Source organism: Pyrus communis, chromosome 7 (genome assembly GCF_041283825.1).
Source record: "Pyrus communis isolate YQ-2024b chromosome 7, ASM4128382v1, whole genome shotgun sequence".
Taxonomy (NCBI): Eukaryota; Viridiplantae; Streptophyta; class Magnoliopsida; order Rosales; family Rosaceae; genus Pyrus; species Pyrus communis.
This window is the reverse complement of record NC_142571.1, coordinates 9,101,480-9,126,234: the sequence shown is the minus strand read 5'-3', so window position 1 is coordinate 9,126,234 and position 24,755 is coordinate 9,101,480. Positions and strand designations below refer to the sequence as shown.

Below are 24,755 nucleotides of genomic sequence, written 5' to 3'. Positions count from 1 at the left end.
GATGGCATCTTACTTGCAAGCTCAGATAAACAACTATTGAATGAAAGCAAACATATGTTAAGTACAAATTTTGAAACGAAGGATTTGAGAAAAGCCTATTATGTGTTGGTAATTGAGATTGTCAGGGATAGATAGAAAAGGGTCCTTGGTTAATCGCAAAAAGATTGCATTGAGAGGGTACTCAATAGATTCAATATGGAAAGTTGCAGCAAAGCTGATGTTCCAGTGAACAAGGGTGATAAGTTCTCGAGAAGCCAATATCCAAGGAATGAGCATGAGACTAAACTAATGAAGATGAAGCTCTATGCTTCATTAGTTGGAAGTATTATGTATGCTAATATTTGTAATAGACCTGATTTAGCATTTATTGTTGGACTTTTGAGAAGGTTTCAATCAAATCTAGGGGAAGCTCACTGGGTGGCAACAAAGAAGGTGTTGAGATATCTGCAAAGAATTAAAGGTTTTATGTTAGTATATGGAAGAGAACATACATTGGAGTTGGTTGGGTTCACTGATTCAGATCTTGCCGGAGATGTGGATAAGAGAAAATCAATTGGTGGATATATTTTCAAGTTAAGTGGAAGAGCTGTTTCATGAAAAAGTGCCAAGTAAACTATTGTATCAACCTTGACTATGGAAGCTGAGTTTGTGGCATGCTTTGAAGGGATGAAACAAGCTATTTGGCTTGCTGACATGAAGATTATTGATTCTGTTAGAGGTCCTGTGAAAATGTATTGTGATAACAATGTTGCTGTGTTCTTCTCGAAAAATAACAAGAGAACTTCTGCTTCTAGACTAGATTGATGGATGCGTAGTTTCTCAAGGTTAGAGAAATGATGAAGAAAGGGGAGATAGAAATTCAGTATTTGTCAACGAGTTCGATGATTGTAGACCCTCTCACAAAAGCATTGCCTAATCATGTGTTTAAAGTGCATGTGACACAGATGGGAGTGCTAGAATCTTTAGACAAGTGGGAGTAAGCCATTCTGGAACTTAAAAGCTGTGGTTGATGCTTCATTCTTCTGATTAATGGTTGAAGCTGCAAACCTTTGAATTAGGTAGTTTATTTTAAGTTTGTTTGGTTTAGTCAGTTGTCTTATTTTGGTTTTCTGTTAAAGTTCAATTTTTCCAATTTTGTGGTTAATTGTTCCAGAAGACAAGTTGTCATTAATAATAGTTTTTGTTTGCTAGAAAATCAATTCTTGTGATTTTACTGATGCATACTTTTGAAAGAATATTAATATTATGTTCTGGTGTGGATGTTAATTGGGATCTTGACATTGTTGAGTTGAGACTTGGCTAATAAGTGGGAGTGGTGTTTTCTTGACATTGCTGTTGTGTTGGTTCACATAAACATGAGGTACATATTAGATATGCTGTGACTTAATCGAATTACTTGTGGAATAAGTATGATTAAAGTTATGAGTAATTCTTGTGGAATTGAAACTCAGTGTTGGAACTTATTTAGGACTAATGTTTACATGTTGGTTGTGTTGAGTTCAAATTCTAAACCAATTCTGATAGGGAATGGTTAAAGAATACTATATAAGAACTTGGCCACTGCTCTTGCAATTCCGTGGCTCATTGAGATTTCAAGTCCAAATGTTTTGAGAGCTTTTTCGTATTGCTAAAGAGGAGAAGGTTATAGTTCTTGAAGCCACAATAGCTTCATCATCTGGATCGAATTCTGCAGGTTAGTATTGCAGCTTTAATAACATGTATTAATTCATGTTGATATCACTGGAGAGTTGTGATTCAATTGGTTGAATCTTTGTTAGTGTTAATCTTGCTCTTACATATCTATCTCAGACTACTGATTCTCAGAATCTGGAAACAAGAATAATGGAGATGAGGAGCAAGAAAAGATGAACACATGACTAATTAAGAACAGAAGAACATAACTCGTAAGTTTGTAACCAAAAGAAAAGAAAAGTCGAGTCTTCTTATAATCATTGTAACGCCTCCATAATGTAAATTGTAAACCAATCACTAAATTCATAACTGCACTGTCACAATTGGGGTTTCTCACGAATAAAAGTGACCGTTGACGTCAGTGGTCACCATTAAGATGCTACAGTAGAACGTGAACTTAGGTCATTTCTGGTGCTGTTGGGCCTTTCACCGCCTGAGGAGTTATTGTTTGTTGTCCTATGGTGAAGCTGCCTATGCAAACCTGTCATGGTCAAAGATAGAAAGGTAAGATATTCGTTTTAGGGTATATGGATAATCAAAGCAAAGTTCCATGATAAACATTCAAAAGTAAATAATGTGAGATGCGAAGGTAAAGTTGAAACCTTGCAAAGTTCCACATATTGCTAATTAATTTTATAGTAGAACCCCAACTTTTTTTTAATGATAATCAAAACCTACGTACATCTTGTTTGACAAAAAAAAAAAAAAAAAAAACTAATGTACATCTTTGTTAGGTCAACCTTTTGGTTAATTTTACAATCTACTTGAACACGTACATGCTAGTTAACTCGTGTGTGACAAGACCCTTAAATATTCAGAAGTGATTTCCACACATCATTTACAATCTACTTGAACACATACATGCTAGTTAACTAGCATGTTGTCCTAAAGACCTTTAAATATTTGGAAGTGATTTTCACACACCATTTTCTTTCTTTGACATAACTCTATGCATAGTTCTCCTTTTAGTTATTCAATCCAAAGACATAAATAAATAAAAAAAGGTGTGTAAAAAGAGAAAAAATAATGTGGAAAATAAATTTCTTTAATCTTTTCAACTTATTAATAGTTTGTATAATTCTTTCACGATACCAAAAGCCCGTTATAATATAGACCAAAGCGGTATAAACACACGTAAGGAAATAAAAAAAGAAAAAGAAATCACATGTCATAGAAAGAGAGAGATGTTGAAAGTACAACACCAGCCCAATAATTAAGGTCTAGCCCATTTGGAATCATGAATGAGAATATGCTAGAAAACTCTAGCAAAGTGCAGCAATTGGTGTTTGGATGCAAAAGCCTAAGTCACCGCGTTAGGCTAAGAAAATCTAGAAAAATGGTTTGTAGAAAAGCCTAGAACCATCACAAAACATGTGGTTAAAATGGAAGAACCCAATCTCACAGACTAGGTAAGTCAGTTTAGCAAAAGAGATGGAAAAGTGTGCATGATCAATGCACTAGAAAATTCTAGTGATTGTATAAGTCGGCAAACATGCCCTATAAATATGGGTGTGGTATTGTAAGCTTGTAATCAAGTGAACAACCAACCAAGAAGAAGTAAGAATCAAGAGAGTGCTAAGTAAGAGAGTGATAAGCCTTGTAAGTAGTTTTGTAAGAGTGTGAGTGGTCTAGAGTTTGTCTCTAGAAAGTGAGTGTCATAACTTCTCAAGAGTGTCTTTGATAGTTTGTGTTGTAAAATTTTGTGAGTTAATACAAGTAATTTGTTTACTTGTGTTAGAGTTGTGTACTCTAAGTTTTTCCTCAACAATTGGTATTAGAGCGGTACGATCAGGGACCGTCTCTAGTGAAGCTTTTGAGAATTGTGAGAAGTTTAGTACTTCGCAAGATTATTGGTTAATCTTGTTTGGCTTATCGAAGCTCTATCGACACGATGGGAGACCTTCAAGTTGTTGGAGGAATCAAGAAGTTGAACAACAAAAATTACAACACATGGGCGACGTGTATGGAGTCTTACCTACAAGGCCAAGATCTTTGGGATGTCGTCGGCGGTAATGAAGTTACGTAGCTGGAAAAAGACACCAGCGACACTTTGCGAAAATGGAAGATCAAGGCAGGTAAGGCAATGTTCGCCTTAAAACCCACAGTTGAAGATGACATGTTGGAGCACATAAGGAAGGCTAAGACACCAAAAGAAGCACGGGACACCTTCGCCACACTCTTTTCAAAGAGGAACGATACAAGACTGCAGCTTCTCGAGAACGAGTTGTTATCGGTGGCCCAACAAGACATGACGATTGCCGAATATTTCCATAAGGTAAAGACTATTTGTTGTGAAATTTTTGAGTTAGATCCTAGTTCTGCCATTGTAGAATCCATGATAAAAAGAATAATTATCCATGGATTGAGACTTGAATATCGAGGCTTCGTTGCCGCTGTACAAGGATGGCCGACCTAACCATCACTTGTTGAGTTTGAGAATTTGCTTGCCGATCAAGAAGCTTTGGCAAAGCAAATGGGAGGGATGTCGTTAAAAGGTGAAGAGGAAGCACTCTACACCAAAACTAAAGGCAGCTTTAAGCAGTGTGCTAGTGGTGGATTGAAAAGAAATGGTGACAAGGTAAAAAGTCATCAAGGATGAGGGAGTTCTCGACCAGGGGGAGCTCCGAAGTATCACGGCAACCGTGGTCAGTCCCAGAATAATAAAAGGTTTGACGGCAAGTGCTACAATTATGGAAAGAAGGGCCACATGGCGAAGGATTGCTGGTTCAAAAAGCCTGCATAAAGTAATGTCGCCAACTCAGAGAAGAAAAGTGAAGATGATTGGGACGTCGTTGCGTTTCTAGCCCTAGAGGAAGAATGGGACGCTGAAGCATCCGTTGCTATGGAGAAGTAAGAGTCAGCTATCACAACAACAAGTCTGAAGTCGATTGACTACCAGAATGATTGGATCGTGGATTCATGCTACTCAAACCATATGACAGGTGATGAGAAAAAGTTACGAAGTCTAACTGAGTACAAAGGAGACTGCTTAGTGGTGACGGTTAACAACTCGAGGCTACCGATTGCTCACATCGGTAAGACAGTAATTGAGCCCCGATACAACACTAACCATGTGTCGCTTCAAGATGTCTACCATGTTCCAAGTATGAAGAACAATCTGCTTTTAGTGCCTCAACTAACGTCATTGGGAAATTATGTCTTGTTTGGTCCACGAGATGTGAAGGTGTATCGACACCTCAAGATCTTAGGGACTCCAACAATGGAGGGACGGCGACTGCAGTTAGTCTATGTAATGTCAGCAGAAACTGCATACGTAGACAAGACAAGGAAGAACAAGACAACATATTTATGCCATATGAGATTAGGTCGCGTTAGCTATCACAAGTTAAATGTGATGATGAAGAAGTCAATGCTTAAGGGGCTACCTCAACTTGACGCGAGAACAAACATGGTTTGTATAGGATGCTAGTATGGTAAAGCACATCAACTACCATATGAAGAGTCGAAGTTTAAAGCGAAAGAGCCGTTGGAGTTGGTTCATTTCGATGTGTTCGGGCCCGTCAAGCAACCATCGATAAGTGGGATATGATACATGGTGACGTTCATTGATGACTTCTCCAGGTATGTATGGGTTTTCTTTATGAAAGAAAAATCTGAAACATTTTCAAAGTTTAAAGAGTTTAAAGAGACAGTTGAAGGAGAAGTGGGAAAGAAGATCCGTTGCATACGCACGGATAATGGAGGAGAATATACCTCGAATGAGTTTTCCTAATATCCACGAGAATGTATAATACATTATCAGTTCACATGTGCTAACACGCCACAACAAAATGGCGCAGTGGAAAGAAAGAATTGACATCTTGCAGAGATATGTAGAAGTATGCTCTATGCTAAGAATGTACCAGGAAGGTTTTGGGTCGAAGAAATGAGAATTGCAGCTCATATGATCAACAGGCTTCCTCAACCAAGGTTAGAATTTGTCTCACCCTTTGAGAAATTGTGGGATATGAAATCTACAGTTAGTTACTGTCGAGTCTTGGGTTGTGTGTGCTACATATTCATTCCAAGTCATTTACGTAGCAAATTTGACAAGAAGGCAGTCTGATGTATCTTTGTGGGATACGACAGCCAAAGAAAAAGGTGAAAATGTTGTGATCCTACAAATGGAAGGTGTTACACATCACGAGATGTGGTGTTTGATGAAGCATTTTCTTGGTGGTCCTTAGAAAATGAGGCATTGCTTGATTCGAGAGAGATAGAAGATAAGTTGCAGGAAAAGATGAGGGAGCAAATTGTTCGAATCCAGTTGAGACCAGATGAGTTTGAGGATTCACTTGATGGTGATGGTGTTGAGTAAACAGTGCCCCAAAACCCTTGGCAAGCTGACGTATATCAACAACCAGAAGAAGATAGACCTAGTGAAGTGGAAGTATCAACTCCATAATCATAACTAAGAAGGTCAACAAAAGTCCAGTAGCAAAGCTTACAATCGTACGAGTCTTACTTGTACTTGCAGTTAACAAAGATTGGAATCTATACCAGATGGATGTGAAGAATGCTTTCTTGCATGGAGAGTTAGATCAGGAGATCTACATGATGCAGCCAATAGGCTTTGAAAGCAAAGCTCATCCCAAGTACGTGTGCAAGTTGAGGAAAGTACTCTACGGTCTGAAACAAGCACCAAGGGCGTGGTACAGTAAGATTGTAGAATTTCTAAAGCAAAGTGGTTACTCAGTGGCGCATGCAGATTCCAGCTTATTTGTTAAAGCTAATGGAGGAAAGTTAGCTGTTGTGCTGGTGTACATGGATGACCTAATCATCATTGGTGATGATGAGGTTGAAATTCGTCGAACAAAGGAGAATTTGTCAGTTCGGTTCAAGATGAAAGAACTTGGACAACTCAAGCACTTTTGTGGATTAGAGGTTGATCACACATAAGAAGGGATATTTCTGTGTCAACAAAAGTATGCAAAAGACTTGTTGCAGAAGTTTGGGATCCTTGAATGCAACCCAATCTCAACACTGGTGGAACCTAATGCCAAGATGTGTGCATATAAAGGCAGAGACTTGGAAGATGCAACAATGTATCGACAATTCGTAGGTAGTCTAATCTATCTGACTCTGATTCAACCCGAAATTTCTTATGTAGTTGGTGTGATGAGTTGGTACATGCAAAATCCAAAGAAGCCTCATCTAGAAGCAGTTCGACATATTGAGATATGTAAAAAGTACAATTGACTATGGTTTCTTGTACAACAAAGGTGAAGATGGTAAGTTGGTTGGCTATTGTGACGCAGATTTTGCAGGAGATCATGACACCTGGAGATCGACCACTGGGTATGTCTTCAGAATTGGTTCTGGAGTAGTTTTGTGGTGCAGCAAGAGACAACGAACAGTGTCTTTGTCAACCACGGAAGCAGAGTATAGAGCACCAGCAATGGCAGCTCAAGAGAATGCACAGCTGGTACAGTTGATGAGTGATCTACATCAACCAGTAGATTATGCAGTACCGTTGTACTGTGATAACTAATCGGCAATTCGCTTAGTGTAAAATCCAGTCTTTCATGCGAGAAATGTGGAGGTACACTACCATTTCATTAGAGAGAAGGTCTTGTAAGAAGAGATTAAGATGAGACAGATCAATACAGATGATCAAATTGCAGACTTGTTCACAAAAGGTTTGAGTACTGGTAAGTTCAAAAAGTTTCGTCATCAACTCAACATGGAGGAAAGAATGCGTTGGTGTTGAGGGGGAGTGTTGAAAGTACAACGCCAGCCTAATAATTAAGGTCTAGCTCATTTGAAATCATGAGTGAGAATATGCAAGAAAACTCTAGCAAAGTGCAACAATTGGTGTTTGGATGGAAAAGCCTAAGTCACCGCGTTAGGCTAAGAAAATCTAGAAAAATGGTTTGTAGAAAAACCTAGAACCATCACGAAACATGTGGTTAAAATGGAAGAACCCAATCTCACCGACTAGATAAGTCGGTTTAGCAAAAGAGTTGGAAAAGTGTGCATGATCAATGCACTAGAAATTCTAGAAGAAGTAAGAATCGAGAGAGAGCTAAGTAAGAGAGTGAGAAGCCTTGTAAGTAGTCTTGTAAGAGTGTGAGTGGTCTAGTGTTTGTCTCTAGAAAGTGAGTGAGTGTCATAGCTTCTCAAGAGTGTCCTTAATAGTTTGTGTTGTAATATTTTGTGAGTTAATACAAGTAATTTGTTTACTTGTGTTGTCTCTCCAACACTTGTGTTAGAGTTGTGTACTAAGTTTTTCCTCAACAAGAGACAAACGCTACAAGAGAAAAGCCTCACCTGCACAGGAGTGGCAGCTATCAGAGATCCTCCAACAGATCCCTCTACACTACGACCATCAGAATCTGCCAACGTAATAGACATTCCACCACTGCAAGTTCCCTTCTTGTCATACATCATAAACGAGCCAGAGATTTGAATTATATTAAACTGACCCTACAAGAAAGTTAGCAATGTATGTTAGAAAAACAGAAGTCTCCAGTAAGCACACTGCAGTACTGCATCAAGATATCGATATCCTCATATTGCTTTTCATTCTTAAAGCAAAGTGTAAAACACAAATACACACACACACACACACACACACAAAATACATCTTGAAATCGAATGAATATGGCAGACCTCTTGTTTTATAGGACTGATTCCGTGAGCCGGGTTAATCAGTGTAACTTCTTTAAGCATTCCCGTTGCAGACATAATGATAATACCTCGACCAGTGTTTTGTTGAGCAGTTTGTGCAATCTTCCATGCAACATCCTTAAACCCAATAAACAAAAAGGAAGGTTTATACCCCATTAATCAAGTTGTAGATAGAGGAAAAGACGGCCTAGGAAAACAATAAACATATCTAGGAAAAAAAAATTTGAGTTGCATACTGATTAAACACACAGAAGAAGTAATATTGTAAAACATATATCGTAACAAAATTGTTTACTACTTTATAATAGGTAAAGTATTTTTTTTAAAAATACTTTATTAGAAGATGGAAGCACTATTAGGGCTATCATCTATTTAAGTAAAGCCATTATGTTTCTAATAAATTGTTATGTCAATCTTCTGATACTTTTCTACATTCAGTAGGGGTATGTATGGGGGAGGAACCTCTAAATTTTAACAGATTTATTTGGCATAGCTAGTGATAAAGAAATAGATCATAAAAAGTAGGACAGGAGGGAACAGAAATGCAGTACATGAGCATTAATACAAAAGGAATGTGAGAGTGATTTACAAATTATAATTGGAAATGGAATGAGTCATTTACAAATCCCTCTAACATGCTTTTGTAATGCTCATGTGGTGAATTTTCTAATTCCTCCTATCTAAATTTTTATGATCCATTTTTTCATCATTTTTCCTAACTGCCTTCAAATTTAGAAATCCCTCACCCCAAACATATTGTACATTTTTATTTAACCAGGGTGAAATTCATGTCAAAGGCAGACAGCAAACCGAAAGAGAATTACAAATCAGAAAGAATCTCCACAGTGTAGAAACGTTACTATATTTTACCTCACCAGAATTGACAGTGATCATATAAGGCGTAAAATTGTTCAAAGTAGTCTCGATTGAACCCCAGTCCTCCCCTGCAAAATAACAATATAGAAACGGTTAGTCTAGGGTACCCCTTAAAAAAAAGTCCAGTTTGAATATTCAGCACCATAATGTATGCTCTAAAATCTAATGAAATATTCCTTTCTTGATAGGTGAGGACAAAATTCCTTAGAAATAAACACTCATGATATTCACTCTCTTAATCCCAAATGGAAGCACTCAAGGTGGTATTTCAGCAATGATCAAATCAAGCCCCAAACATATATGTAGACCCATTTCTAAGTCCAATAATATGAGTTAAATTTTTTTGCTTGATTTTCTGGAGTCCAACAATATTGAAGTTGAACAGAAAACTAGCAGCCACTAACTAATAGTACGAGAAATTCTAAACATCGTAAGGAACCCCTTCGATTCTGAGGTTCTGCACAATAAACATGTACACATGAATAAAAAGTGAGCCTAATTCATAGACTACATTACTAAATTGTCAAATAAGAAATGAAGCCTAAGAGTATGCCAAAACTGCATAATGTCAAAAACTAATTCAGCTACGAATTGTCTCTTCACACCATACATGCAAACCAAACACAAATGGACAGACTGATTTAAAATTACAACTTGTCGATATTAAACCATAATATAATCTCTGTTTGTCTAATTCTTCCTTAAAACAAAAATTTGAAGTAAAAAAGAAACATTTTGTATCTTCCCAGTATGTGAGAGAGAACCAAGAGATGATAAAATGGAACAATAGGAACTGGGACATGAACATCGCTCTCAAGATTTGCAAGAAAAATACAAAATGAAGGCATCCGTATACAAAAGGAAAGGCATTATACACAAAAGAAAGCAAGATGATGCTGTCCGGTTTAGGGATGAATCTAGGGTGAAATTTTTTTATATAAATCTAACTCACACGAAAGTGAGCAGGTTCAGGATGGATTATTCCTTAAAATGAACATGAATTTGACTAGAGCTGCAAACACGAATAATAACAGGTTCGAGTTAGTGTCAAACACCTTTGACATGATACTCATTTAGCTAGTAATATATGAATTAAAATGAGTAAGTTTATCTCATTTCATAGTACGTATTGTAGAAGTCATCTTATATTTCGTTAAAACAGACCAAGACCAGTGGATTTTTATCCAAAAAGTAATCCATATATATCTGGTTTAGAAATACAAGGAACGATCGGGTTAGTATTGTGTCATTCAACACGATTAGTTAACAAAACATCATGTTAGGCCTAATTAGTATGGGAGTGAACTCAAATTGCCAACCTGAGCTTAATGACAGGTGAAAGGATTAACCATAGCTTAATGACGAGTGAAGGGGGTCACCCAGAGCTAAATGATGGCTGAAAGGGTGTTGGACCATTGAGGCGGGATTTAGATTAATTTGACGTTTGAGGGAAGTGGATCCATATAACAACTAAAAATTGATGAGGTTATAGTTTAGATTGATGAGAATCATTGTGAGAGAACCGAGAGAGAAGAAGAAATGGAGCACCTAAGACCGGGACAAGAAGATCCTTCCTTAATATTTTGTTGGATTCAAAAGAAAAGGACTAAATACAAAAGGAAAGCTAGATAATGATTTCACTTTATAGTGGGGGCTAAAGGATTAGTGAGCGAGCTGTGAAGGCGGGCGGTGTAGATATGAGACAAGGGGGTATAACGAGTAAAATATAATAAGGTTTTTGGGTTTATGTTGATGAAGGGGCATTCTTCATATCTCGGTAGGTGTATTAACCAAAGCAGGATTAGCTGCTAAACCTCAAAAGCTGGAGTTTGTGTAAAACAAACTTAGAAATCCAAACTTGTTACACAGAATCAAGAAAAACTTGTATTCTACATTAATAAAGTTGAGGTTCCACCACAAAACTAATTGGCAATATGAGGAGTAACCCAACCTCATATAAGCCATTGCAAGGTTTTTCCTTTCACCTATGAGAGACTCTTTTATCTTCACATCCTCACACTAACAAAAACTACTCGTACTCTAATGCTTGATAAGAAACTCATGATCAACATCATCCTTAAAAAATTATGGCCCCTTGTTAAGATCTAATGTTTTATTCAATTTATATCAACTTAAAGGATCTTGCATACATCCTACGCATAAGAGATTCTACCGGGTATCCCCTGATAAAACTTAGAATTGTTTTGAAGTTGATATTTTAGGAGGGAAGTTTTTACACGGAAGAGGAAAGGTTTTTTTCAGGAATGTGCAGAGCTCTCTGCACAGAGAGCAGCAACACAGATATTTTATAGAAAATATCAGAACAACAACTTTCTGTTACAAGCTATCTCAGCCCTTAATTTATAAAACAGAAATCTAAGCCAACACTTGTCCTATGAGACTAAGTAAGAACTTAACAGTTGAACCCTTCCTTCTCAGCCATTAGATCAAAACCAACTTTCATTTAATTCCAACACTCCCCATCAAATGAATTTTGGTTTTGATCCCAAGCATTTCTTTGAGATAAACAAATCTGTCTTTAGGTAGAGCTTTGGTGAAGATGTCTGCCAGTTGATCCTGAGACTTGCAGTAGATCAGTTCAATGGTATTCTCCTGCAATGCTTCCCTTATGAAGTGAAACTTCCTTTTGATATGTTTGGTTTTCTGGTGAAAAATAGGATTCTTAGTCATAGCTATTGCTGATGTGTTGTCACACATAAGTGGTGTAGCATCCACTTGCATTTCACCAAAATCCTTTAACACAAACCTCAACCATATAGCTTGAGAGGTAGCCATTGCAGCACTTACATACTCTGCCTCAGCCGTAGACAGTGCAACACTTTGTTGCTTGACAGAAGCCCAAGAAAATATTCCAAAACCAAACGAAAAGGCATATCCTGAGGTACTTCTCATGTCATCTTCACTGCCTCCCCAATCACTGTCACAGAAGCCAACTAGAATTGCTTCTTTTCCCTTCTCATACTTGATCCCATAGTCTAAGGTCCCTGAGATATACCTGAGTACTCTCTTAGCAGTTCCCATATGAATTCTTGTGGGATTATGCATGAACCTTGATAAGAGACTGGCTGCATACATAATGTCAGGCCTTGTTGCAGTTAAGTAAAGTAAACTCCCAACAATTTTCCTATAGAGATTTTCATCAGCAGATTCAGAACCATCGATTTTGCACAGCTTCTCATTTGTGATCAATGGTGTTCCCACAGATTTGCATCCCTCCAGATTGAATCTTCTAAGCAGAGATTGTGCATACTTCTCTTGATGTATGAAGATTCCAGTAACATCTTGAATTACTCCAATTCCCAAGAAGTGATGCAGCAATCCAAGATCAGTCATCTCATATTGCCTCATCATATCTTTTCTGAATTCTTCAATCATTTCTTCACAATTTCCAGTAAACACCACATCATCAACATATATGGACACAATAAGCATCTCAGTTTTCTCACCAATTTTTGTGTACAATGTAGCTTCACTAGGACTTTTGTTAAATTCACATCTGCTGAAATAGGAGTCTATCTCACTGTACCAAGCCCTGGGGGCTTGTTTGAGTCCATACAGTGCCTTGTTTAACTTATACACTCTCTCTTCTTCATTTGGGACTTCAAAGCCTTGTGGTTGATCCACGTACACTTCTTCCTCCAGTGTGCCATTTAGAAAGGCTGATTTAACATCTAATTGATGTAGCTTCCATCCCTTTTGAGCAGCAAGAGCAACCAAGGTTCTGATAGTGTCTAACCTTGCTACAGGGGCAAAGGTTTCATTGAAATCAATCCCTGGTTGTTGTGAGTAGCCTTTGGCTACCAGTCTTGCTTTATTCTTCATTATAGATCCATCCAGATTCAGCTTGGTCTTGTATATCCATTTCACACCTATCACAGGTTTATCACTTGGTCTGTTCACTAATTTCCAAGTAGAGTTTTTTTCAATCATGGTGATTTCTTCACTCATAGCTTTCTGCCAAGATTGATCCATTTCTGCTTCTTCAAAACTCTCTGGTTCAGCAATACAGTAGTTGCAGACTGCATAGATCTCATCTAGACTCCTTAATTTTAATGGAGTTGTTCCAGGGGAGGAACCCTGCAATTCTTGTCCTTCTGCATTTGAAGTAGAGGACTGAGATCCTTGTGATGGTGTAGAGAAATCGTTTTGACTTCCACCTGTTATAACATGTTCATTTTCAGGTTGCACAGATGCTTGTGTTCCTTCCATTGTTAATGGAAATGAGATGGTGTCAATGTTCTTGGTTTCCCAATTCCATGCTTCATTTTCTTTGAACACCACATCTCTTGAGATTATAACCTTATGTGTCTCAAGGTTGTAGAGTCTATAGCCCTTTTCACAGCTTCCATAGCCTACAAGGACACACTTGATACTGTTGACTTCAAGTTTGTGTCTTAATTGAGATGGTATCTGTGCATAGCAGATTGATCCGAACACCTTCAAGTGCTTTACATTTGGTTTTCTGCCACTAAATGCCTCAAATGGTGTTTTCCTCTCGAGTGCTTTAGTTGGACACCTGTTTAGAAGATACACAGAAGCATTGACTGCCTCACCCCAGAAGGAAAGTGGCATTTTCTTATCATGCAGCATTGACTTGGTCATTTCAACCACAGTCCTATTCTTCCTCTCAGCTACACCATTCTGCTGTGGTGTGTAAGCCATTGTCAGTTGCTTCTGTAATCCTGCCCCTTCACAGAATTCCTGGAACTCAATGGAGGTGAACTCACCACCTCTGTCACTTCTCAGTCTTTTGATCTTCAGACCACACTGAAGTTCAACCATTACTTTGAACTTTTTGAAAATAGTAAAAACCTCACTCTTGTTTCTCATGAAGTAAACCCAAACCATCCTGGTGCAGTCATCAATAAGTAACAGAAAATATCTGTTCCCACTGAGTGTAGGTGTTTTCATAGGACCACACACATCTGTGTGAATGAGTTCTAGAGGTTGGCTAGCTCTCCATGCATTTCTAGTTTCGAAGGAGTCCCTGTGATGCTTCCCCAGTATGCAACCTTCACAAGGTTCTTTTGTTTCTTGTAGCTCAGGTAGTCCAGTCACCATTTGTAATCTCTCCAAGTTCTTCAAACTGTGAAAGTTGAGATGTCCATATCTCTTGTGCCATAACCACGAATTCTCTGCAACACTTGCTTTTAGAGCAACTGAGTTAGTGTAGTCTAGCATAAGTGGAAAGCTTTTGTTTTCAGTCATGCCAACTTGTGTTACCAGATTTTGGAGACTTCTGTCATCAAAGATCTCCACCATGTCATCCCCAAAGAGTAAGAAGTAACCATGTGCGATCATTTGTCCCACACTAAGGAGATTTTCATCAAGGCCAGGTACTAGTATCACATCCTTGATGAATCTTCTTCCACCCTTTGTCTCTAGAACCAGAGTTCCTTTTCCAGTAGCTTCCACAAGTTGACCATTTCCCATTTTAACTCTGCAATTGAAGCTTCTGTCAATATTGACTAATAGTGATTCATATGCAGTCATATGATTACTGCATCCACTGTCAATGTACCAGATTCCTCTTTTATTTTCAGTTCTTGCAACACTACACGCATAAAAAACATTTACTTCCTCTTCTTCTGCTCTATGTGCATAGTTGACAGCTTGGTTCCTTCTTGGATTACAGTCTTTTGCCAGATGACCAAATCTCTCACACTTAGTGCATTTGGGCTTTCCCTTATACCAGCAAACACCATAGTGTAGTTTGTCACATATTTTGCACTTAGTTTTAGTGGATTCACTGCTAGATTCTGATCTTGGTTGTGGAGTGAACTTGTTATCCCATTACTTCCCTTTTCCTTTCCAGAATTTCTTTTGATTTGAGTTGTTCCCCTGAGCCTTGTAGCTGCTATCTCTGTCAGTTACACTTAGGCTAGAAAAAGCTTTTTCAGCTAAGCTTTCAGAGTGCATGTTTAGCCTCTGCTCATATCCTTTCAGTGTACCAATCACTTCCTGAACCTCAATGGAATCAAGGTCCTTAGTTTCTTCTATAATGGATGCAATAGAATCATAGGATTTGGGCAGGCTTATAAGTATCTTTTGCACTAATCTTTGGTTTGATAGTTCTTCACCAAGAGTTTTCATTTGATTCACTATATCAGTCATCCTAGTTAAATAAACAGATAGAGATTCGCCATCATTCATTCTAGTGTACTCAAAATCTCTCCTTAAACATTGTAGTTTGATAGATATAACCTTTTTGTCACCACGAAATTCTTGTTGAAGAACATCCCACGCAGCCTTGGATGATTCAAAGTTTGAGATTCGAAGAAATATTTCGTCAGAAACTGCCCCTTGAATGATACCAAGAGCTTTTGCATCTCTGGTTTCATTAATCTTCATTGAGCTCTTAACTGACTTTTGATCTTCATCACTGGAATCATCTCCAGACTCTCCATTTTCGATACCCTTGTCCACCAAGTTCCAAAGATCATATGATTTGAATATGGTCTTCATCTTGATAGACCAGAAATCGTAGTTGGACCCGTTGAAGATAGGAGCCCTCAGGTCTCCTCCACTGCTCGAAGTTGCCATATGAGACTTTGTAAGAACAGTAAGGTTTTCAAAAATTCTGGAATTGAATTTCCCTCCTTTTTCAGTAGTACCAAGCACACAAAACGCCCAGTTCTGAATTCTTGATCAGAACCTAAGCTCTGAGGCCATGATAAAACTTAGAATTGTTTTGAAGTTGATATTTTAGGAGGGAAGTTTTTACACGGAAGAGGAAAGGTTTTTTTCAGGAATGTGCAGAGCTCTCTGCACAGAGAGCAGCAACACAGATATTTTATAGAAAATATCAGAACAACAACTTTCTGTTACAAGCTATCTCAGCCCTTAATTTATAAAACAGAAATCTAAGCCAACACTTGTCCTATGAGACTAAGTAAGAACTTAACAGTTGAACCCTTCCTTCTCAGCCATTAGATCAAAACCAACTTTCATTTAATTCCAACATCCCCATCTCTCTCTCTCTCTCTCTCTCTCTTATCACGTGAGGTTACGCTTAAGAAAGGAAAGGAAAGAACAACTTTCACCTAAAACTCTCTCTATTACACTTCCAAATTTGAACAAAGATGATCTATCCTATAACTGAGATCAACTTCAAAATCCCAGTGTATTAATTCATAATCTTCCAAGTCTGAAAGCAGTTCCAATATAAAATAAACAGAAACAAACTATTAATGCTACCAAAACCGAACTTCAACCATCAAATTTCATAATCGATCAACTTGTGGCACATTTATTATACCTTTTTTGGTTACAAACACGTATCATTCTCAGACCCAAACTGCATGCTATAAAATGCAAATGAGTAAATACTAAAATGGTTATAATATACGCACCAATTGGTTCGGCCATTGGTGCCTTGCCCTTCTGCTCTGAAGAGCACTTTCCAGAAGCCGGTGGCACTGTCCCATCGGGTGAGGAGGGTTTTTTTGCCGCTGGGGCTGTCCCATAGGGGTCATACTTCCTCGGCCTGCCCCTCTTCTTCTTCCCTGAAGTGCTAGCACCGTTAGCTCCACCACTCGCCGGTGGTGGGGCCATTGCAGGCGATGTTCCAGCCTGGATGCTGTTCGGGAAAGCCTGATACCCCACTGGACTTTCAAACATTTGTTCCATTGCCGCTGTAGGTAACCCTGATGGAATTTCAATCGTTCCTTGCCCTTCAGATGCCATGCGTAAAAACCTGAAATCACACTAAAACTCCAAAATCTATCAGCAACTGCAACAAACAAGGCATGAGAAAGAAAAACAAGAACAATAAAACAAACAGAAACTAGATAAAGGAGGCCAAGATGATAATTAACTCAAATATTTTATTCTTTCTTTTAACCTGTACAGATCAAAACCAGTTAAACCAGAAACCCTGAAGTATGAAGAAAGAATTGAATAAAAAAAAAAAAACCAATTTTATCAACGGACTAGAAAATAAATTCAGACCCTCCATTTTACTCAACTAAAGAGATAAAAATTATAAATCAGAACCCAGGACAAAAAAGATTTATGGTTTGAACTCAAAAAAATATTCATCTTTTCCAACATCTAAAACTTTGAGGTTTGAGCGTCCCACAAGGGACACAACCAACAAGTAATCATTACTCTTTAAATACAAACTGCGGAAGAACTAAAAAGTTTGGGTTGTTTTTTTTTGAGGCATTCAAATATCAAGACTTCTAATTAAGCCAGCCCAAAGTTCCAATAAACCGTTTCAAAAATATATACATCATTTTCAATAAAATAAAATAAAAGAGAGAGAGAAATATAGTGAAAATATATATCATTTCAATAAGTAAAAGTAGAGGGAATAGAGTGAATCTGAAACTTTTAAACATTATTTTTAAATTTTTTATGTTTATTTTTTTGCGGCCAAGACAATTTTAAATTAAAGCATTATGCAACTCCAAGATTGATAAGCACATATATACAACAACAACAACAACGAAAAAAAGATCAAGACATTTTCTTGGTCAATCAAAAGATAAAAAAAAATCAACAAAATCATAACTTTAAATATATATATATATATATATATATATATATATATATATATATGAATCACCTAACACTTCAATTCTTACTCTTCTCAAACTTTACGTACATTTCATAATTCACTCATTCGATGAACAAAAAAAATATTGAAAAATAAAATAATACGATTACCGTTTGTTTCACGAGAAAATAAAAATATGAAAACAGCGGCGGGGGTTTTGAGGAAACTGACTGAATTCGTGAAGGCGACTGTGAGGGTAGATGTAATTTATAACCCCAAAACAGCCAAAAAGGGAAAAATCGAGCACAAAAATGTCCGTTATTTAGTTTTGGAAATAATTTTTATATTTTTCTCTGTCCGATTAGAAATTTCACCTGGACCAATTAGAAATGACAAAATAAAACAGAAAATCCGATAAAAATTGGCTGATATGGTAAAAAAGTAAATGGCTTTTATAATTATTCTTTTGTCATTTTTATTAGTTTGTTTTCCATCTAAAGGTGCAAAGGTGGCCTAAGCAAACGCAACTTTTCGTTGGAGGGTTAAAGGTGGCGGGGGTTGGTGGCGCTACGTCTCCTTAAACGGTTGGGGGTAAATGACTGTTGTCCTCGCACGTGATGCATGTTCTCCTCACCCCCTGATTTGCCAACAGACAATACTTGGTACTGCCTTGTCAGTTCCCTTTTTTACTTACTTATTTTTTTTTTCTTCTGTCCAACGATAGATTTTATTCAATTACGTTTAAAAATTAGTTTACATCACAAACAGAAATATTAGAAAGAAAATAGAAAAATTACAACTTTTTTTTTTGTGTGAACAAAAGTACAATATTCATTAAGCAAATCAGAATTCGTACAAACTGAGGATAATGTCCAAACTGGATCTCGATAAAAATCTTTCTGGGGATTTCAACCCGGTCGAAGGAAAGAGTGACCCACACAACAGTAAACCTATCCTCAAACGAACAAACAAACTTACAAACGTTCCTCACATAGAATATCATGAATTAAATCCGGAGGATCCTCGAACCACACTAACTCTTGAGTACAAGTAAGCCCTAATCGAGCAAGCCGATGTGCGGCCGAATTTCCTTCCCGTTGCACATGACTCACCATCAATTTCTACCAGTCCATACAGAAGCACTGCTAGTCGTTAATAATGGGGCCAAAAGTAGACCTGTCCTCGCCTTGCCCCTTCATTGCAGCCAAAACCATGACCGCATCTCCTTCAAATTGAAATTGGACATAGGCCTAGTATAACCCTTTGACCAACTGTGCAGCGTGCCTAGCTGCTAAGAACTTCGCATGCAAGGCAGATATGGAGTAGTCAATGGGACCTGCTATAGCACCTAGAAATTCCCCCATGTGATTGCGTAAAACTATTCCAAATCCACCCCGGTGCTGACGGTGATTCCATACTCCATCGAAATTGCACTTGACCCAAATCTCCACAGTTCTTTTCCATTTCTGCAATTCACATGTCCCCTTCTTTATGTCCGACTTATGGCACCTTTGGAACTCCTGCAACCACCCTTCCGTCCAAAGGACGAGCTCATCAGGGTTTAAGTGCTTACCATTCCATAAAATTTCATTCTGGTGTTGCCATAATGACCAAATCAGCATTAGCCCAAGCTCAAATCCCGCTGCAGATCCCTGTAGATGCAGATTGGCCAACCACTCCAAAAAATTCACACCATGCTCATTATCCACCCGTAAACCCAAGTCGCGAAACCATACCGCCCTAGCAACATGGCAATCACGCAAAACATGGTCCACGGATTCCACCTGGCAACCACACACGACACATGCATCCTCGATTGGCACCCTTCGCTTACAAAGATTCAACCTTGTAGGCAAAGAATCCAAACATGCCCACCACACACAAATCTTTACTTTCCCGGGGACACAAGCCATCCACAACTTTCTCCATAGCTTCTCCCCACTATTACTAGTACACGAGTGCGAGCCAGCAGCCCCTTCCCCACTAGCTGCAAGTATCCCTCAAGCAACATGATAAGCACTTCGGACCGCAAACCTCCCATGACGATCATAATGCCAAACTCTGCAATCGGCAATATCACGCAAGCTAAGTGGAATCCCTCGAATTAGCTCCACTTCCTCCAGAGAAAAAAACGCATTCAACAAACTCTCATTCCACTGCTTTACTTCCTCCCTCATCAATCCTTCCACCGTGGCTTCCCCAGTCCAATGTAAGGGTGGCGGGGTCAAAATCCGAAGACAGGACTCCCTCGGCACCCAATTGTCCTTCCAAATATGAATCGTCTTCCCATTACCTATTTGCCACTGAAGTCCCTTGTGGATAACCGGTCTCAAGGCAGCAATACTACGCCAAACATATGAGCTATTAGATGTTACTTGAGCTTCAAGAAAATCTGTATTAGGGAAATACTGTTAGATTGCACTTAAAGTATACTTTCAATACTTAATTATATATTGAGATTACACTTTTTTGAACATTTCAAGGAAGGACATTTTTTAAATGCGCGCAAGATGACATCATGTCTTGTTTTTCCGTTAGAAACGGAGTTACGTATTTGCCATTCCTTTTTTCTGTTAAACATGATTGGCAGTGATCGACGGAATTTACTCTCTTCTATTCGAATCATTCAATTTTTATTTTCGTTTCTCTGCTATTTTTCTTTCTCTTTGAAGTTTTTCTGTTCTGATTTATCTCTCGTCATCTCCCTCAATTATCTCTCGCCATAATTTCTATTCGAATCATTCAAGTTTTTTTCGAAGGTAAGTGTATCTCTCTGAATTTTGTCTGTGTTTTGAATTTATTTGGGTTTAGAGTTTGAAACGAGTCTGATTTTTCAGTTTTTTATTGGTCGCATTGAGTTTTTTTTTTTGTAGGCACGGTTTTTAGTTTTGAAGATTTTGATTCATTTTTTATTTGATAGAGTGTTTGGCGAAGATGATTTTTTCGTTGTACTGCTTTTGTTTTCATTGAAGTTCCTTTTGTTTTTTGCGGTATAGTTATCATGTGCATTTGTTAGAATTGGAATGGATTATGAGTTAGTTTAGTATTTGGCGAAGGTTATTATTATTGATGCAGCATCGACTCATAGAATCATGCAGAATCAGTTGGCATAAGTTTTTTTGGGGGAAGGGGGAACCCCCCATAAATATTTAATAATTTTCAACGTAATACTTGTACTGCATCAGTTTTATATAATCACAAAGAATCGATTGGCATTGGTTTATTGAAAGGATGATGGATTATTTAATCATATTTTACATTTTGTGTAGCATCTGTATTACATATATTTATGCAACATCAATGTTTATACATTTTTTTATTGTCATTTGTGCAGCATCAATTTTTGCAGAATATTCTAAGAGTTACATCATTTTTGAAAGATTTTGTGTAGCATAAGTTTTTATTGATTATTATATTTATATTTTAAAATGCATATATATATATATATCTAATTATTTCTATGTAGCATCAGTTTAACTTTATGCTTTTTTTTTGGGTTTAGATCATGTCCGTTGTTAAAGTGTGTATATGAAAATTGTGTAGTGGTTGTGCCACTTTATTCGCATACTAGTTATGAGGATTTGTATGGGCAATTAAATTTTAGGTTTCCAAGTTTGTCATCTGAAGGCTTTTTGTTGAAATACTCATTATACGGAGGTGAAACAAATTGTTTATTAGAGTGCAATGAAGATATTCAGACCCTTCTATTGGTGAATAAATTGATTTCAAATCCAGTTGGTGATGTTTATGTTCATGCTAAGAAGGAGATGTCTATTGTTTCTACTAGTGGTGTGTTGTCTTGTTGCCTAAGTGAAGCTACTAGTATTGGAGATGAGAACCAATATTTGGGTAAGTATGGCTCTTGTGGACCACAAAATTATGCAACAAATGAGTGGTAGAGTTATATTTCTTATGAGTGTCAAAGTTATGAAGGTGGTGCAGTTAAGTTTCGTAGAAAGCTTAAACAATACTCTATTGGGGTTGGTTTTGATTTCAAATTCACTAGGAATGATTGGAATCATGTTACTGTTGTTTGCTCAAAGAAATTGTTGGAAGGTTGTCAATGGCGTGTTCATGATGTTGTGCAACATTCTAATGGTTGTTTTATCATGAAAAAAAAAAAGTAAATAATATTCATATTTGCACTAGACGTATTCGTCAAAAGGAGAATAAAAGGTTTGGCCATTCTGTTTTGTCCTCTTTGTTGGCTGCCAAGGTTCATTCGAATTCTTCTATTAAGACAAAGGATGTTATGAGAGAAATGAAGGAGAGTTATGATATTAATGTTAAATATCAGGCAGCTTGGCATGGCAAATAGATTGCATATAATGAGGTTAATGGTGATGAGGCTCTCTCATTTGGATATTTACCTTGGTACCTTGATGAGTTTGTGGTTGCCAATGATGGATCCTTTTGTGCGCTAGAACTTGATAATTATAATAATCGGTTTGAAAGGTTATTCATATTTTTTGGAGCTTTTGTTAAAGGATTCCGATGGTGTAGACCAATGTTGTTCCTTGATGGTACGTTTTTGAAGGGAAGATATATCGGTACTCTTCTTGGTTGTTGTGCTAAAAATGCAAATAATGCTAAGTTTTTTTAATTGTTATAAATTACAGATTTGTGATATCATTTTGAATTTCAATATTTATATATTTTGGAGAATCATGTTATTCTTTTTTGTGTATATTTGTTTATTAAAGTGCAGCATCAGTTTATTAATGTGGAATGGATTAGGAAGCAATAAATGGTTTATGAATCAAGTTATGGGTGGGGGATTGGGCCACACTCCCCCCTCCAATATACATCGAAGAATTTGAACTTTTGATTAGCATATGTGCAGCATTAGTTTTACAAAACTCATTAATGACTCAGTTTATTCTTTCTATGCAACATTTGTACAACATCAGTTTTTACAAAACTATTCAGCATCAATTATTAATGTGCATCATCAGTAATGTTATGTGCATAACCTGTTTTTTATAGAATTATTAATTTTTTTTATACAGAGATTTTCCTTGTGTGTTATGGTATTGTTGACATGGAAAATGAAGACAATTGGACGTGGTTTGTTGAACATTTGGTTCGGATATTAAATTACCAAAAAAGGAAGATCACGTTCATTACCGAACAACACCATGGGCTTTTGAATGCTATTCAAAAGTACTTCCCTACTACTTCTCATGGAATTGTGCATATGCATGTAGTGTGAAGATTTTGATAGGAATATTGAGAAAAATGAGAAGTGTTGGCGGAGATATTTCCGATTCATTTTTAGATGATCTTCCAAAAAAGCATTATTCTATTATACATTTTCAGGGAAATCAGTGGAACAAAATGAGTAATGCAACTACAAAATCATTTAACGCAATGATTTTTGAAGGTCGCATGCCTATTCTTGATTTGATTGAATCAATTAGAGGGAGATTGATGGTCATGATGTCCGACAGGAGGCGTGTTTCAGAAAAGTGGTTTTCTTTGTTATGTCCGAAAAAAAGAAGATGATCTTAAAGGTTTTGTTCAAGAAGGTAGTCATTGGATTGGACTTTGTCATTTTTCCACCTTTTGGTATTGTTCAGATGTTGTACAACACAAAAACACCATAATCATCTTTGTAAAACAAGTTAAAGCAGACAATATACAACTTGAGTTATGGAAGAATATATAGCTTCAGTATGTAGCATTAGTTATAGTAGACTCATTTAGTATGTAGCATTAGTATTATATGGAATCTAATGATTGGTGTACAATCATTTTAGCACTGAAAATTTATTCATAATCAACAAATTTCAAGAATTCCAACAACATTAATATTTAGTCAGAACCATTTCACTATCTTATTCATTGCAAAAATTAGTTTAACCATAAATATGAAACCAAGAACAGTAATTCAATTAAAACAATCAAAATACACAATTATGCTTACGAGCCAATCTGGATTGGACATTGTTTATCTTCATTCATCTCAAAAGTTGAATTTCTAGGGCTCATTTGGATGTAATCATTTGTTGAATTTTCCCTTTCATTCAATGACAAATGGAATAACTTGTCTCTATTGTTGTACCATTCTTCAACCATTTTGACTTGTATACAGATTAAGTGTAGGTTTTGAAAAATGTACTAGGAAATCACTAAAAATATAAGCAATATTGAATTTGGACTTACCACTTTATATGCATTGTCATTATGGATGTTTGTTTCATCTTCTTGAAGTTTTTTCTATTAGAGTTGTAAAAATCGAAACGCATCTCCTCTATGTCGAACACAAGCAATGTGTAGTGTTTGTGATTTAGAAGAGGTGTAAAGATTTTTCGCACAACTCCCATTTGTTCGATTAATTGTTCCTCCAAATTTTGCTTTAATTCTTTCATCTTGGCTTTGTTATTTTTATCACTGGTGAATTTTATCTGTTTATCCAGAACATAATTAGTATAGAGATAATTAATATGCAGCATCAATATGAATCATTAGTGTGGACATGTGTATGAAACATCAGTATGTAGCATCATCATGAATTATAAATTCAATATTTATAACTTACAAAGAGATTGACCAAGAAGTAGAAGTTTTGATGATCCAAATTGCTTTCTTGTTCCCTAAGAATGTATTTGTGTGCATCAATCACAGTATTTGTAACTCTGTCATCTCCAAGGAATCCATCCATATCTTCTTTCATCGCAATATTGTCATGGTAGCTGAACTCATTTGCAGTTGATGACCAATATATGTCCCTAAAATACAATACACATATAAATATGTTAATGCAGAATCAATATTTTGAAGTATAATAGAAATTATAGATTTAGCTATAAAAGTTTCTTACACTGGTGTTTTTTTTTCCAGAAAAGGCTAATGGCTTTTTTGTCCATTGTGTTTAGGAGAAAGTATACTGGATGACATTTCCACTTCCACTCATTTAATTCTCTTGTTTTCTCCATGGCAGTGTAATAGAAATGCATATCTCTCTTTTTCTTCTGGTTTTCTGCTTGATGCGTCTGACCATTGTTTGAGTTTGAGGTTGAACAAGTGTTTGAGA

At 36.9% G+C, this 24,755-nt stretch overlaps 2 protein-coding genes across 2 annotated transcripts; one reads left to right on the top strand and one right to left on the bottom strand.

Moving 5' to 3' along the window:
* The first annotated feature begins 195 nt into the window (after positions 1–195).
* LOC148695680 (secreted RxLR effector protein 161-like) lies at positions 196–804 on the top strand. The gene is made up of 2 exons (XM_088697367.1): positions 196–556; positions 665–804. Exons 1-2 carry the CDS (start codon positions 196–198, stop codon positions 802–804), a joined length of 501 nt encoding a protein of 166 aa, XP_088553493.1.
* Positions 805–8,129: 7,325 nt separating this feature from the next.
* On the bottom strand, positions 8,130–17,332 carry LOC137734250 (AT-hook motif nuclear-localized protein 11-like). Its single transcript, XM_088697366.1, has 4 exons — positions 16,572–17,332; positions 9,193–9,266; positions 8,305–8,439; positions 8,130–8,210 (listed from the first exon to the last, which is right to left on the bottom strand). Exons 1-4 carry the CDS (start codon positions 16,903–16,905, stop codon positions 8,130–8,132), a joined length of 624 nt encoding a protein of 207 aa, XP_088553492.1. The 5' UTR covers positions 16,906–17,332.
* Between the last annotated feature and the right edge of the window lie 7,423 nt (positions 17,333–24,755).